We start from the raw sequence: 17,128 nt of genomic DNA, 5'->3' as shown, positions 1-17,128 counted from the left end.
TGCTCTCGAGGCCCAGTGGGGATCGAGGGGCTTCTCGGGGACCGGCGCGAGGCGGAGTCACGGAGAAGCTTTCTGTCACTCACACAGCGGCCTCGGCCCTGCCTCGGCTGCCGCCGCCCCTCTCTTTGCCCTTCACGGCGCCCGGCCCTCCTCGTCGGCGGCTTCTTTCTGCGCCTGGGCAGCCTGCCTTTTCCCTTTAACTTTCCTTTGCGTCTCCTCCCCCGACTGTTTTAACAACAGAGTCGCGGGCCCTGCAGTGTCCCAGAAGCGGCACGTATAACTTGCTCGGTGTAAGTGCTAGGAATGCCGCCGGCGTCCCGGGGAAATGCGTTCCTTCTATCTATAGCTCTGTATGTACGTTCTATGTCCACGGCAGCTATTCTAGGGACAACAACTGCTTCCTTCTGTTCTCATCTCCCCATTGGTGGCTTCCGACCCGAATTTGGGAATGGGGAGATCTCCCACCTGTTATCTTTGAGCAGGCTAATCTCTTGTAAGCAGAAGTGCCATATGAAAGTCTTTGAAGCCGGTTGGCTTGGGACTGGGAATTTTACCCCATCCCCCCCCACCCAGCTCCAGGCTTTCCAAAATGTATTGATTATGTAAAAATACTTCATTTTTTTAAACTGTAATTTTTGCTTCGGTCTTGTGCTCGAAGGGAGGAAACAACTATCAATTTGCTTTTTCTGATCTTATGTATAAGATTCATTCTTTCTCGTTGCTCTGCTAGGGTTAAAACACATTTTGAACATGTAAGTGTGGCTGTCAGCCTTAGAGAATCTAAGGTACAGTTATTTTCTTTATCTTGATTCCTTTTTTGTTTCGTAGGGGTACCTCATTCGATTTCGGAGTTCTTTTCATTCTTCTGAAAGATTTCAAATCCTCTAGAAGCCAAAATGGGACACAGTAAACAGATTAGGATTTTACTTCTGAACGAAATGGAAAAGCTGGAAAAGACCCTCTTCAGACTTGAACAAGGTCAGTAGTAAGTCATTTGATTAGCTCTGTGTCTTTTACATTTTTAATTCATAGTCATGTTAAAATTTCTTTTAACTTTTAGACATCATTTCCAAGGACCTTTCTAAACCTGATTTGTGCGAAGACGTTGCTGTGTTCTAAACAATATCACTAATGAAAGTGAATTTTAGTTGAAAATGTTTTATTTATATCTGTCATGTTAGAATGAGAATAAAATTGTTCACTTTACTTTGCATTCTAACTTCTACTTAAGACAGAAGTTGCATTTATAATCGGAAGATTGACCGTATTATTTCCATTAGCATTTACTATTAAAACTTGGGAAATTGCTTCATAAGTAATTTTACTTTGGGTATATCTGTAGTTTTGCTTTTTTATAGCTCTCGCTCTTTTCCTTTACCAGACATTTGAATTAGTAAACTAGATCACAGCAAAAAGTAAACTATTATTTATGTTTGTCAAAAGCCTCTCAACTATGGAGAAGGTAAAAAAGCTGAAAATATTTTTTTGCTGAAAAAGTGAAATAACTGATCAGGTTGTGTTGAAATATATTTGAGCTGTGATTTAAAAGATCAAATTATATTTCTATAAGACTTATCAAATAGATGCTTTATTTTCTTAGACTTTATATTTTTCAGCATTAAAAAAAGCATTTCACACTCATTTATGTTAATATAACTTGTGAAGTAGTCAATAGAAGTTTAATGTATGAAAAATAAAATACAATCCCCTTTATTATTGTACCAAATGAATGTTGATAGTAGTAAACATTTGAAGAATTCTTTTTTCCCTGAATTTCTCAAGAGCTAAATTTTAAAAAAAAATTTCGTCCATCAAATGTGTTTCCTCCATGCCAAATCTTTATCTTCTTCCAACTTCAGCATTTAAGATCACTGAGTGCTTAGGCTTTCCTGACTCTGCAGTTTTCTGGTTTTAATTTTTTTTCCTACACTCTTAAGTATTCCTGTCAACTTGGTGGTGTCTTTTGCTGAGCTCTCTTCTTCCACATTTTAATTGTGTATATCTGCAAGGAATCCTTTCTTTTTCTGTTCTCCTGCCCTCAAAGAAGTATACATTCTCATGGCCTCAGCTGTTGCCTCCATACTGATGACTCCTTTTGGAAGAAAGACCTTGAGTTTTGCTTGCTTCTTGGAAGCAAGCGAGTGTAATGGCAAGAGTAGGGAACTAGAATTTTCCTGGCTCTGCTGCTAACAAATTGTTTGACTTTGGGCAAGTCACATTAATTCTAAACATTAATTTATTTGTGATATGAAGGTATTAATTTCTGGTTTTCTACTTTCCTGAGTTTTGAGGCTCAAAATGAATAATAAATGGCTTTAAAGCCCTAAATAGATATAAAGCATTGCTAGATCGCTATAGCTGTCTATTCTCACCATCGATTCTTGGCTTCATCCTAGCATCATGCTATGGAAGAGCCTTAGGATAGCTCCAGTCAGATTTGCTTAAATTTAACATGTCCAAAACCATCTCAAAATTCTCAAATGTTCTTTATTTCTCAGCTTCCCTGTTTACTTTTCCATTTTCATAGTTTCCAAGGCTAGAAACTTTGTACTATTCTTTGATGATTTTTTCTCTTTAACTGAAGTCTCTTTTTAAGCCCTATAATTTCTTTCCAGATGTCTCCTCTTGCCTGCCTGTCTCTTCCATATGCCTGAATATGGATGCTGAAATAATCTTCTTATGCCATCTCTTCTCTTTTTATTAATTGGTGTTTATAAGGTCAAATTTAAACACCTCTGCCTGGCTTCCAGGACATTCTATAATGTCTATAATCTGCCTTCCTTAGCCAAGATTTTATCTCATTGTTCCTCATTATTGGTGTCCTATATCTTTCTAGTTCCCTTGTTAATTCCCTCCCCAGTGGCTTTTCTCATGCCTGTTGTTACACCTCCACTCCTGTCAGATTCCTGTATATCTATTAAATCCCTTTACTATCATTTTATGTGTTGCCTCCCTCTCAGCCTTCAGCTAAAATTCCACCTACTCCATGAAGTAATTTGTTATTATCTTAATAACAAATTTTTACTCAATGGGCATAGAACAGTTAAGTGCTTAAGAATGTAGCAGTGTCTAAAAGCTTATAGTGTCCAACTGGAGTTTAAGATCTGTGAAGATAGAAATTATTACAAACCTAATGCAGTGTACAACAGCTAATAAATCCTTGCTGGTTGATTACTAAAGTGCCATTTAAAGCTAGCCAGGCTATTTGAAGAGGGAACTCTGAAGGGTTTATAAAATAAGAATATGGTGACTCTGTAACTCTGGTTAAAGCCAGTAAATTCATCCAAATGATATAAATGAGAACATGTCGAATTTTTTTCGTGCAGTAATGATGTCATTGTATTATTTTAGAAGACAATTATACTGTGAAAGATGAAGAGAAGGGACATTGGAGACAAGAAATCATGGAGAAGGCTATTTTAAAAACATGTCTGGTTTAACTACATCAGGGTTGAAAAAAAAAGGGACAGAGTATGAGACATTTTAAAATTCATAAGACTTGGTGACCAATTAGGTGTAAAGAAAAGCTCTGGCAATTTTTGGTTCTTTCACCAAGCCCTTCTTCATTTTGCCTTCCTTTTCACTTTTCCCTAAGAAATGATTCCTGTGCATTTTCAAGGCTAATATCTCTATAGACTCTTCTAATTTAACAAGTACAAGACTGCATAATTATCTTTTCTAGCCAAATGATAGCCTGGCCCTGTATTTCCTATCTCTTTTAGTGGCAAATAATGAATAAAATCATTATTCCCTAAACCTGGAATTCTTCCATTTTTTATATAGGTTGGTCAAATTACAATTTCTATTTTTTTAAAAGAAAATATTTATAAAGATTCCTTGATTAGGAGTCAAGTTTATATAGATTGAGTGGAGGGAATGGGGTAGAAAAACTTAGTTTACAGTAATAGTTTAATCACTCGTCTTGCCAGTTTAATTGCCTGCAAGAGGGAAATGGCTAATCTGAGTAAAGTATTCCGTGTGTATGAGGAATAAGATAAACACACCATCTGCTGCTGTGCTAAGCTAATTTTAGCAAACCGAGCAATTAATTATGGAAGCTGATACACTCTAGGTATTCTGATGTTTCATTTACTGTATATAAAAATTTTAGTTTCAGGGATATGGATTAGAGGTCTACAGAGTGGCTATATATATATATACCCTTGGGGGTATGCACTGACCTGTCTATTGGGATATAGAAAGAATAGGATTTATTTCTCTTTCTTTTCTCTCTTTCTTTCTTTCTGTCTACATATCTACCTATCTATTTTTGATTTTTAAAGTCAACTAAGGGGAATTTCCTGGTGGTCCAGGGGTTAGGACTCTGTGTTCTCACTGCCAAGGGCCTGGGTTCGATCCCTGGTTGGGGAACTAACAGCCCACAAGCTGCACAACACTACCAAAAAAAAAATTCTATTTTAATTAAAGTAATTAAATTTTGCTAATATATGAATTGATATTGATGCTCTCAGTTTGTACGTCAGATGCGTTAATAATAAAAAAGATATATTCTGAGGAAAGAGTGGTGATTATAGGTCTAGAAGAGGTTGACAGTCATACTGCACTGGTTTGCTTGCATTATGTTGCCATGAATTACACTTTTACCTAAACCAGGTTAAGTAGATATACAAGCTATATTATCTTAAATAGTAGCATCTTTACAATACTTTGTAATGAGAGGTAGTGTAACCGTACATGCCTCTTTTACCTCAAGAGGTTGTCAAACTTAAAGATGAGTTAGAAAGTGTTTGAAATTTGCTGTTTGAGTTTTGTCCTTTTCAGAAATGACACACAGCTTTTTCTATAGTATACTTAGAAAATATTATCAGAAAAAATAAACACAATCTAACTCTGAGGTAAACATGAGTGTGAAAGTAAACTGCTTTTGTTGGGAATTGATGCTGTAGAGCAGAGTTCAACACATTTTTTTCCTGTAAAGGTTCAGATAGCAAGTATTTTCAGCTTTGCAGGCCATATGCTTTCTGTTGCAGCTACTCAGCTCTGCCATTGTACTATGAAAGCAGCCATAGACAATACGTAAATAAATGGTGTGACTGTTCCAATAAAACTTTATTTACAGAAAGAGGGTATAGTTTGCCAACCCTTGCTTCAGGGAGAGCATTTTGAATATGTATTTTTAGTAACACTTTCATCATATGATTTTACCCATATAAATGAATATCTGCTCACTTTTAAAAGTTGATAACAAAGTTTTCTAATCTGTTTGAAATCTACCGAATAAAGAATTTCAGTTGGTTTTCAGATCATCTCTTCAATATATAAAATGGGACATCTTCTCTTTAGCTTGTAAAAGCAATTGATGTATGTCAAGGAAAATATTTATATTTACTAGCACATTTCAACAAAAATATTTACATAACTGATGAATGGAATTGAAAAGTTAAGGTCATGGACTAGTAAACATACCTACCAAGAACTTTATCCATTGGGATTTGGGTATCTTTATGTCGTATTTTTTTCAAATCTGAGGTCATTAAATCAAGTATCAAAATAAATAGGACTTGGAATCTTTAAATTACTTTATCAGACAATATTAAACCAAGACTTTTAAAATTAATGAAATTTATTTAATCACATTACTTTCATGACAGATATTACCAATATTAACTTTCAGTGAGAGCCAAAAGATTTGTTCCATTAATTAGTAAATAAAATTAATTATTTAAAATATTGTTTATTTTATTTACATCTTATTCTTATTTTTGTGTTTTATAAATTACATGATCTATTAAATTATCATACATGTATATTATATAAATAAATATTCAAATTTGGAGACTACTTGTAATTTTTTTTCTGAAGGTAGACCACTGATCCAAATACTGTTTTAGAGGTTTTGGATGAGTTTCAACCTTTGTTCTACAAGTTCTCTGAATCCTTGTGTAATTATAAAAACAATATTTGTATAAGCTGAACAAGGGACAGGTTATTTAGTTGTGCTCAGATGGCTAATCTCTGATATTTGTACTGTTAAAAATGACACCATTACTTCTGTAATAAATTTAATCATTCTTGCAAATATAAGTATGGTTCTCACAGTCACTTAAGTATTAAAACGTCACATTTTAATTCTTTGGGCAATTACTTCTCAATCTATCTCTTCATAATTATAGCTCTAATATAAAAATGTTTCCCAATTTTATACCTTTTTATAAATTATAAAAAGGTATAAAAAGTCTTTTATTTATGCTTTTTGTTTCAAAACAAAATTGGGTTTATACTATCTAAACAATTTTGATACCTGCTTACAGTGTCATGGTATGTGAATTCCACCTCCCTGCTTACTGCCACATTTCAGTCATACTTTTTTCCAGAAAGGATTTGAAAGGATCTATATAGATGCATAAAATATAAGAAAACAGTAAAAGTAATCATGTTATTAAATATCCCTTGATAATATGATTTATGGTGGCTTTATACTATTCCTGCTTACAGAATACCATAATTTGTACCATAATTTAATCATTTCCAATCATTAGATATTTAGTTTGTTGTGAGTTTATTTAATTATAATAAACTGTGATGAACATCCTTATATATAATCTATATTTATATCACCGGTTAATTCCTCAGAAAATAAATGTCTTTATGAAATTATTGAGCCAAAAATCTAAACTTTATTAATATTCTTAGTATGTTTATGCCAAATTGCTTTATAGAAAAATTTGTGCATGTAGCTACTTGGAAAAGAAATTATTAGTTTCACTGTATAGTAAAAGTAAGAAGTAAAAATGAGTCCCTCAATTTTTGCAAAGTTACTTAATAACTACATTTGAATAATTTGTTTCTTGCTTGCTAAATCCATTTACTGTGACTAAATTTATATCCATATTTTGGTCCAATCCAGGAATATGGTTAGCAGGACTTATCACTAAATTATAATTTTTTCCAGGAATGCCTAGAATTTCCATTCCCTCATGTTATATGTATTGCAGTATATAAAACAGCATTCATACTTCTCTAGGCAAATACAGAAGTATTTAATTGGATTAGCATAAATTGGAAGAGTCCAGCATTCTCTTAATGTCTTATACTGATATCTTTTCTTCACAAAGAATATCTTACCCAATGTTTAATATTGTGGTGTAGAATTTACCACCTGTCAAACATCACTGTGAGAGATTTACTTCTATCAAAGAGCAAGTTTAGACATGACTGAAATATATCTATGTGTTCTCTATTTCAGGATTTGCCTTGAACCAAACTGACATTCTTTATATATAAATAAATAGCAGTTCACACTCATATTTCTGATTCATATCACCACAGCAGGGTTCATTGTAGCTGTCTCCCTTGCTTATTGGTAACATCTTTCTCTGACAGTGAAAAACCTGGCTCTTATCACCTTTGTTTTTGAAAGATATTTTCAACAGGTATAGAATTCTAGGCTGACAGTTTTAATCTTTCAGTACTTTTAAAGATGTTGCTCCACAACCTAAGTGTCCATCAACAGATGAATGGATAAAGAAGATGTGGCACATATATACAATGGAATATTACTCAGCCATAAAAAGAAACAAAATTGAGTTATTTGTAGTGAGGTGGATGGACCTAGAATCTGTCATACAGAGTGAAGTAAGTCAGAAAGAGAAAAACAAATACCGTATGCTAACACATATATATGGAATCTAAAAAAAAAAAAAAAAGGTCATGAAGAACCTAGGGGCAAGATGGGAATAAAGACGCAGACCTACTAGAGAATGGAATTGAGGATATGGGGGGGGGGGAAGGGTAAGCTGGGACAAAGTGAGAGAGTGGCATGGACATATATACGCTACCAAATGTAAAATAGATAGCTAGTGGGAAGCAGCCGCATAGCACTGTGCTTTGTGACCACTTAGAGGGGTGGGATAGGGAGGGTGAGAGGGAGGGAGATGCAAGAGGGAAGAGATATGGGGATATGTGTATATGTATAACTGATCACTTTGTTATAAAGCAGAAACTAACACACCATTGTAAAGCAATTATACTCCAATAAAGATGTTAAAAAAAAAAGATGTTGCTCCACTGTCTTCTTGCTTGCATTGTTTCCCATGAGAAATCTGCTGTCATCCTTATCCTTGTTCCTCTGTACATACTTGTGTCTTTTTTCCTCTGTGGCTGCTTATAAGATATTCTCATTTTCACTGGTTTTGAGCAATTTGATTTTGATGTTCTTTGGTGTAATTTTCTTCATATTTCTTGTGTGGGGGATTTGTTGAACTTCTTGGATCTGTAAGTTTGTTGTTTTCACCAAATTTGAGAATTTTTTACCCATTATTTCTTCAAATAATTTACATCTCCCTTCTTCTCTCCTTTGAGGACTCTTTATGTTAAGCCATTTGAATTGTCTGATGCTCTTTCAAATTTTTAGATTCTTTTTTCTCTCTTCATTTCTTTTTGCATAGTTTCTATTCCTGTGTCTTGAAATTCGCTTATCTTTTTTTCTGACACGTCTCACCATCCATTAAATCCATTGTCTGTATTTGTCATCTCAGACATTGTAGTTTTAATCTCTAAAAGTTTGATTTGGATCTTTTTCTTTTGTTTCAATATTTTCCATGTCTTGACCTAAATTTTTGAACATATGGAATGCAGTTATGATAACTGAAATCCTACCTTGTTTACTAGTTGAACATCTGTGTCACTCCTGGGTCCGTTTTCATGGATTGATTATTCTCCTTGTTATGGGTTTTGTTTTCCTCCCTCTTCATATGTCTCATAATCTTTGTTTGGATGCCAGACATTATTAATTTTACCTTGTTGGGTGCTGAGTATTTTTGGATTCTTATAAATGTTCTTGGTCTTTGCTCTGGAATGAAGTTACTTGGAAATATTATAGTCTTTTGAGTTTTACTTTTATGATTTGTTAAGCCAGTCTAGAACTATGCCCTTTCTAAGGCTCATTATTCCCCACTACTGAAGCAAGATCCTTCTGAACTTTCTACCCAGTGCCTCATGAATTATGAGTTCTCCCAGTCTAGCTGGTGAGAACAAGCACTGTTCCTGGTCTCAGGTGTTTTTCTCAGAGACGTGCACTGATCCGTACTCTTCTGAATACTCAAGGGAGACCTTTGGCAGATCTCTGGAGTTCTCTGTGCAGCTTTCTCCTCCTTATCCACAACTCTCATCTGAAAACTCTAGCTGCCTTCATCTCCACAGATTCTTAGTTCCGTCTCCTCAACACAGGAAGTCAGTTGAGGTCTGCCTGGGTTCCTTCTCCCTGTGCCCCAACCTGGAAACTCTTTCAAGTTAGTAAGTAGGCAGGGGCAATTGTAGGGCTCATCTTGTTTACTTTCCATCTCTCAGGGATCACTGACTTTTGTTGCCTGATGTCAGGGTCTTGAAAAATCATTGTTTCATATACTTTGTCTGGTTTTTCTGTTTTTGGTGGTGGTTTCTTTCTTTTAAGTTTCAGGGAGCGGGGTAAATCCAATCCCTGTTATTCCATCTTTGCCAGAAGCAGAAGTCTCAGTCCTTTAGGTCTCTGTTTCCTCTGTGCGGAGTGCCCTATTCCAGATATCTGTGTGGTCAACTCCCTCACCTCCTCTTTCTGTTTAGCAGTTTTTTCTTGGATGCTGGACATTGTGAATGTTCTGTTTTTATCTCTGGATTTTGTTGTCTTGCTTTAAAGGAGTGATAAGTTTTTATTTTAGAAGTCATTTACATTATCTGTGGATCAGCTTAATCCTTTTGAGGCTTGTGTTTAAGCTTTGATAGGATAGGTTTATAGTAATTTTTACTCTAGGGCTACTTTAACCCTATTACTTAAGACATGACTCTCTTGAATACAACAGGTGTTCAGCAAGGTCTCTTAACTCTGGCTGCTTAAAAATTGTAATGTATCCCAGGCCTGAGTGAGCTCTGAGAATTGTTCAATTTACAGCTCCCACTAGTTGTTCTTTTCCCAGCCTTATGTAGTCAAACCCTACTCATGTACAGTTTAGTATTCAGGCAGACTCAAGATGACTCTAGGTAAATTCCTGGAGCTCCGTCTCTGCATAGCTCCCTTCTTGTCATACTCTGCCCTGAAAATTGCAGTCTCTTCACTCTCCGAAACTCTAATCTCTGTCTCCTCAACTCAGTGAGATTACTATTCCTGCTCCCAGTGTCACAGTCCAAAAAGGTCCCCTAGTCTGATAACTAGAAGGTTCATAGAAATCATTCTTCTCTCAGGCATCACAGTTCTCTCTACCTGTTTTTGAGAACAGTTGTTAATGTAGTTCTTTTAGTTTTTCATCAGAGGGCAAGTCCAGTACCAGTTACTCCATTATGATCAGAAGCAGACATCTTCAGAAGGATATTTTTAACACACAAGATACGTCATGTCACTCCTGCTTAAAAATGTTCACTGGCTCATTTCAGTCAGTGCAGAAGCCAAAATACTTACAATGACCTTTAAGACTGCATGATCTGGCTCCCCTGTTACCTTTCTTTCCTTATATCCTACTATTACTCCCACAGCTTATTCCAGTGTAGCCATGCTGACCTTCTTGTTATTTCTGGAACCACCAGGCATGCTTCCATCCTAGGTCCTTTGTGCTCTCTGTCTCCTCTGCTTGGTCAGCACTTTCTCTCCATGGCCATGGTGAGCCATAAGGCTAACTCTCTCACTTCTCTCACGCCCTTCAACTTCTCAATAACCATCCTATTTAAAGCTGCTACTGTCTTCTCACCATCACTCCTTTCCCTCCTTTTTCTTAAACTGCTCTGATTTTTGTCCCTTAGCATTTATCCCTTTCTGCCATACTACTTTTTCTTATTTATTTGTCATGTCCATTGTTTAATGGCTGCCTTCCCCCATTAGAACTCAAGCTTCACAAGGGCAGAGATCATTGTCTTTTTTGTCCCTTATTACATCATATGCGCTCAGTACGTCATTTTTATTACTTTGTTGGATGTTTAATAAGTATCAAAAGTATAAATATTACTATACTTCTTTCTTCTCAAAAAGTTCCTTAAGCTTAAAGATTATAATTTAGCAGAACTAAATTTCCCTGCCTTCATCAGTTATTAATACCCATCATTAATTAAAATGTTACACCCATGTTTAAAATATATATGCCTGAATTTCTAATAGACTTTACTATAGTCAGAATTTTCACATCCTAACAATTATAATCAAGGTTTAAAGTCGGCCTTGAACCAATAAAAATTTTTCTTTCATAATAAAGTTATAACTGTAATGTGTTAACTTTTTTTCCTCTTAGGGCAAAATACTTGTAATACAGTACAGAAAATCTCAGATATATTTTAAAAGAAATAGCCTAACTAAGGCAAAAGTGAGAATGTTTTGGCTTTCAGAATTCCAAGAAGGGCTTAAGTAACTAAACCATGAACAGTAGGTTTAGAGGCAGTAGCATGCTGGAGTTGCTGGCGTTGTCTCACAAGAGCTGATCATGCATATCTCTTCCCAGTTCCATGTTCAGTGATGCCATGTTGGTAGCTTGAGATGGACCATGGTGAGACTTGTTTCCTCCAGAAGTCAGCAAACACTGCAAATCAGGGCTCCTCACCACTCCTACCCCCGTCCCACTCAGCTCCACACAGCCACTTGTTAACCCTCTATTACCACATCTCTGGAGTTGAGCAGACATCAGGGACAACTGGTATCAGGGGCTCAAATGCCTCTAGAACTGTTAGAAATCTGAATTCTGCCTCTCTAGAGGTTGACTTCTCTCAGGGAAGACTGGCTTGCTCTATCTGGTAAGATAGTGTTCCACGATACCTCCCAACTTTTACGTACTATCACAGACTCTGATACCACAGAGAAACTCACTTTCTCTGCTGCAGTTTGAAAAATACCAGCGAAAGTCTCTAGTTAGATGCCCACCTCTGAGCAGTTCAGGAAGTGGAACGGAGGTAATCGTGGGAAATGGAATCATGTAAGAACTTACATATCCCAAAGTAGCCATGCGACTAGGAATCAGTTTCCAGGAGAAGAAGAGAGGGACGGTACAGAGCAGACAGTTCTATGGTGTATACTGTATGTTAAAATACAAAATTAAGCTAAATTGAAATGCAAAGTGGTTCCAGAACAGCATTAAATATTTGAAGTTCTTTTAAACATAGTTGAGAAATCATCGTTGTATAATACTTTAAATAAACCATCTTTTTAATGTGGTAACTTAAGTCCTGCAGTGAGTTTATTAAAATGTGCTTTTTGTTTAGGGTTTGAACTACAGTTCCGATTAGGCCCAACTTTACAGGGAAAAGCAGTTACTGTGTACACAAATTACCCATTTCCTGGAGAAGCATTTAATCGAGAAAAATTCCATTCCCTGGAATGGGAAAATCCAACAGAAAGAGAAGATGATTCTGATAAGTACTGTAAACTTAATCTTCAACAAGCTGGATCATTTCAGTATTACTTCCTTCAAGGGTAAGTCAGGCGTCCTGTATGTGAAAAAAAGAAGTTAATTTATTCTGTAACTTGAAGTTATCTAACTTGTAAAAAGTTACCATATGAACCATGGCAGTGCAATTTTTACAGGGCTTTCCTGAGATGCAAATAGAATATGATCCTTCGGTTTCTAGGAAGTAATTGTAAGCTTTTATTGCAACTTTTTAAATGGTTTTATGTGCCTAGAAATATATTTTTAAATGGGACAATTTACTTTCCAATTAGAGAGTCAGACTATTAGATGAGAATTATTTTTCCTATCATTAATTGAGAAGTTTTTGTTTTTTCCTTAGAAATGAGAAAAGTGGTGGAGGTTACATAGTTGTGGACCCTATTTTACGTGTTGGTGCTGATAATCATGTGTTACCCTTGGACTGTGTTACTCTCCAGACATTTTTAGCCAAGTGTATGGGACCCTTTGATGAATGGGAAAGCAGACTTAGGGTTGCAAAAGAATCAGGTAATGTCAGCTTTCTTTCTTTTCTTCTTCTTTAAAATAAATGTAATTATCTTCTGTGATACAGATTTCAAAGGCTTTAATTCTTTTAATTTCATTCCTTAGTACATTTAGTAACATAAATAGAACTGTATGAAATTGTTGTTACTTGACCATTTTTAGCCTACAAAAATGGCAAATTTTATGGTTCAACTGAATAAATTAAGGAACTCTATGACAAAATAAGATTATTATTGTTTCTAAGACTTTACTTTGACATATAAAAATTAGTAAGCTACCAGAATGTGTTGGAATATATATTATCATGGACTTCCCTGGTGGCGCAGTGGTTAAGAATCCGCCTGCTAATGCAGGGGACATGGGTTTGAGCCCTGGTCCAGGAAGATGCCACATGCTGTGCAGCAACTAAGCCCGTGCGCCACAACTACTGAAGCCTGCGCTCCTAGAGCCTGTGCTCCTCAACAAGAGAAGCCACCGCAATGAGAATCCCTCGCACTGCAATGAAGAGTAGCCCCTGCTCGCCACAACTAGGGAAAGCCCTCGCACAGCAGTGAAGACCCAACGCAGCCAAAAATAAATAAATAAAATATATTATCATTATATATAATTTTAATTCAACAAGCCTTGATTAATGGTATTCCATGTGGAAGTCATGTGCTGCCATACATACCAAGAGTAAAATGAAACTTAAGATGTATTTTACTCTTAAGTAAAGGGTAATGTTAATTTTCTACTTTCAACTTGAACATAGAGTGAAGAAAGAAGTGAGAAGTTCACTGACATAACTAAAACAGAATACAAGTACTATGGAACATTAAAACTAGGAGAAAGGGCTTTCCTGGTGGCGCAGTGGTTGAGAGTCCGCCTGCCAATGCAGGGAACACGGGTTCTTGCCCTGGTCCGGGAGGATCCCACGTGCCCCGTAGCGGCTGGGCCCGTGAGCCATGACCGCTGAGCCTGCACGTCCGGAGCCTGTGTTCCGCAACGGGAGAGGCCACAACAGTGAGGCCAGCATGCCGCAAAAAAAAAAAAAACTAGGTGAAAGATGTACTGATATACTTGCATAGGATATATTTTCTACATATAAATATATCAATTCAAGAAATATAAATTGAACCCCTAATAGTAACTAGGCATTGTGTGTGATTTTTTTTTCAAATACATCATCTCATTATCCCTGTCTTGCATATAAGGACACTGATAGTCCTGAAAGATTTAAGTAGACTTGCTTGAAGTCACTTGTGGTACAGCTAGGATTTAAACCCAAGTCTTTAACCCCTTCTCTGGTAGCACGGTTGCCTTGCCATTTAGAATTACTTATGGAAGTTTAACCTTACATTTTGCCTAGTTTTAGGTATGTTTTTTCTTATAGTGGTCTTTGTTTCTTTTCTTGTGTTGCAGGCTACAACATGATTCATTTTACCCCACTGCAGACTCTTGGACTATCTAGGTCATGCTATTCCCTTGCTGATCAGTTAGAATTAAATCCTGATTTTTCAAGACCTAATAAAAAGTACACCTGGACTGATGTTGGACAGCTAGTGGAAAAATTGAAAAAGGAGTGGAATATTCTTTGTATTACTGATGTTGTCTACAATCATACTGGTATGTGCTTCATTAACTACTTCTATTAATTTTAATGAGAATATTATATTCTAATTATTTCATTCCTTGCTGTTTTCTATAACATAAAGTTTGAAAACACAAGGGATGATTAGGTGTCCTTCAATTTAAAAATCGCTTTATACAATACCACTTTTTTTCTTTCAAAGAAAACAGTGTTAGTTGAAGATATAATCAATATATAAGTATTTTACATGTGATGATTATAAAAACAGGAGTGTGATCATAGAAAAGACCACATATTTCAATTTACAGTATTAATACTTTACAGACCAACTAATGAATCTATATAGCCATAGCTCTGGTACTATAGCATATATTTGAAAAAACTGAATGGTGTTATTTGAAGAGAAAATTATTGGTAAATTCTTAGAATTTAAATTTGAAAATTATATCTTTTACATGTTAAAAGATATTATTAAAGTTAACCTGTTTGGGCTCCCAGGATTTCTTACCAGTATACAATTCTATAAAAATGTATCAGAGGTTTCCAGATGCTGATCCTCAGGAAATGACTACTTCCATCAGCTATCAGAGTAACTGGGTCTGGAGAAGCCTCTGGCCCTGATCAGCTTTCAGTTTAACCCAGTGTACCTTGCAGATGCTCTTTTCTGTTTGCCATGATGTAGAAAAGTCAGGAAACCACTGACTTACATATGTAAACAATAGGAATTCCAGGTGGTACAAAACATTTAACAACAATAACAAAAATCTCTGGTGTGTGTGTCATAAAATTGTTTTCCAAGTAACCATAGGAACTATGAAGATGTTCAAAAGCTCAAAGATTTGGTTCATCAATATAGATAATAATCTCTAATGATAATAATAAACAATCAAAATTAGGCAAAGAAATAGGAACATTCTAAAATCTGTTGTTTCTGCATGCACCTGGAAACTAAGCATCAGGGTCCACAGTGAAAACTGCCTAATGTCTAAGAATTCAGTATTCTTCGCTTGAAAATTTGACGTTATTGATAACTACTTTGACATCTTTAATACTATTCACATCAAATTTATCAAACCACATAATGGCAGCGTATGAATTATGATATGGCTTAGGCAGCTGTAACAAAAAGATAAAAATATAGTGACTTAAGATTTAAATTATACTTATTTCTTATAAAAGATTAAGTAGGCATTCCAAGACTGGTGTGGTAGCCAACCCATGATAGGGAACGAAGTTCTTTCTCTCATGCTGCCCTGCTGCCTCCAGCACTTTGCTTCCATCTCTTAATCAAATATGGCCCCTCCAATTCCTTATATCACCTCCAACCGGTGGCAATGAGGAAAGGGAAGTAATGTCCTTTAAGGGCATGATCTGGTGTATATATCCCTTCTGCTCACATTGCACCAGATAGGATTTTGTCTCTAGCTATAACGGAGCTTGCAGTGTAGTATTTTGTTTGTCAGCCATGTCTGTCGCTGAACCTTGAGAGTTCTGTTACTAAAGGAAAAAAGGGAGTATAAGGTTTGGAGTACAGTCACAGACTCTGTCAGAGACTGTATTTTCTAAAGCATTTGAGAGATTCTGTGTAATATAAAAGAAGTGAATGTTGCTTCCACCTTGCATGAAACGTGTTGAGTATCATAATGTCCTTTCTATGATGTAGGTTTTCATTAAAAAGTTACTATCCCGGGAAAGTCAGCTTCCAGAATGGCACTGTTAAGGGTTTCACAGACCCTCTACCCTGAAAAACAGCTGTAACTGATGAAAATTATTTTTAAAAAACTAAAGTCTCCGAAAATTGTCCTAAGGGCATTCAGCATATGGAGAGACATTTATGCAAGAATATGTACTAAACCTCAGAAAGGATAGTGAGAGTCTGTGACATTTGAACCACAACCTGCTCCTCCCTCCCTACCCTTCCCCAGTCAGAGTGATGATAGGTCTGTTCCGCAGGTGCTGCCAAGGACACCAGGCTCCCTTTCTCCCTGGCTCCCAGTCTAGGGCTGTGGTTGCAAGAGGCAGGCTTCCAGCGTTTCTCATTCCCCCCTTTCAGCACTATGTTATGGAAACTATTCTAGGCAAGAGCAGATGAGAGGCCTGGGGCTCCCTTCCTCTGCCCAGCCCCCACTCAGAGAGAGAAAGTTCTACTTCATGCATGGCAGGTCAAGAATACTGGACCCTTGCTCCAGCTTGCTTGTGGGGTCGGGGTTCCACACCTGGAGGGGAAAGCCAAGAAAACCAGAGGCTCCTACCCCTGCCACCACTGGTGGAGCAGTGACACAGGTGTTCTGCCCCCGGGAAGAGATGTGCAGTAAGAACAGAGTAAGAATGGAACTGACTTTATTTGGTACATAGCATGGGAAAGTTCAAGCCTGTGAGCACTGTTGAAAACAATGGAGACTTCGGTGGTAAACGATCCAAAGGAGGCTGGTATCTTCATGAGAGCAACATGCTAAACCATAGGCCAGCTACTGGTCTAACAGAGAGAACCAGGGAAAGAGACAGCTAACAAGAGCCTTCTTGGGGTCAGAACAAGCCTCAAAGACAGGCCTCAAGACTACCCATGGCAAGGGACCCAAATTTAATTGGATCATATTGCAGTGCAATTTATGCTCCAGAATATTATCAAAAATAATAGCACAGTCAGCCTGAGTAACAGCTCAGGAGAGAAATAGCTGAGTGTGATACCAACAGAAGC

At 36.6% G+C, this 17,128-nt stretch overlaps 1 protein-coding gene across 2 annotated transcripts in view; it reads left to right on the top strand.

The window, feature by feature from the left end:
* Positions 1-151: 151 nt before the first annotated feature.
* AGL (amylo-alpha-1,6-glucosidase and 4-alpha-glucanotransferase) overlaps positions 152-17,128 on the top strand; it is a 79,439-nt gene continuing 62,462 nt past the window's right edge. For both annotated transcript variants that reach the window (XM_019919868.3, XM_073810504.1), the window contains exons 1-5: positions 152-290; positions 829-978; positions 12,172-12,382; positions 12,697-12,863; positions 14,262-14,465. In XM_019919868.3, the coding sequence (XP_019775427.2) occupies positions 897-978; positions 12,172-12,382; positions 12,697-12,863; positions 14,262-14,465 (664 nt within the window). In that variant the 5' untranslated portion in view covers positions 152-290; positions 829-896. The remainder of the gene's footprint in view (positions 291-828; positions 979-12,171; positions 12,383-12,696; positions 12,864-14,261; positions 14,466-17,128) is intronic.

Source organism: Tursiops truncatus, chromosome 1 (assembly GCF_011762595.2).
Source record: "Tursiops truncatus isolate mTurTru1 chromosome 1, mTurTru1.mat.Y, whole genome shotgun sequence".
Lineage (NCBI taxonomy): Eukaryota > Metazoa > Chordata > Mammalia > Artiodactyla > Delphinidae > Tursiops > Tursiops truncatus.
Note: the sequence above shows the minus strand (reverse complement) of the source record. Positions and strands in the feature narration are given on the sequence as shown.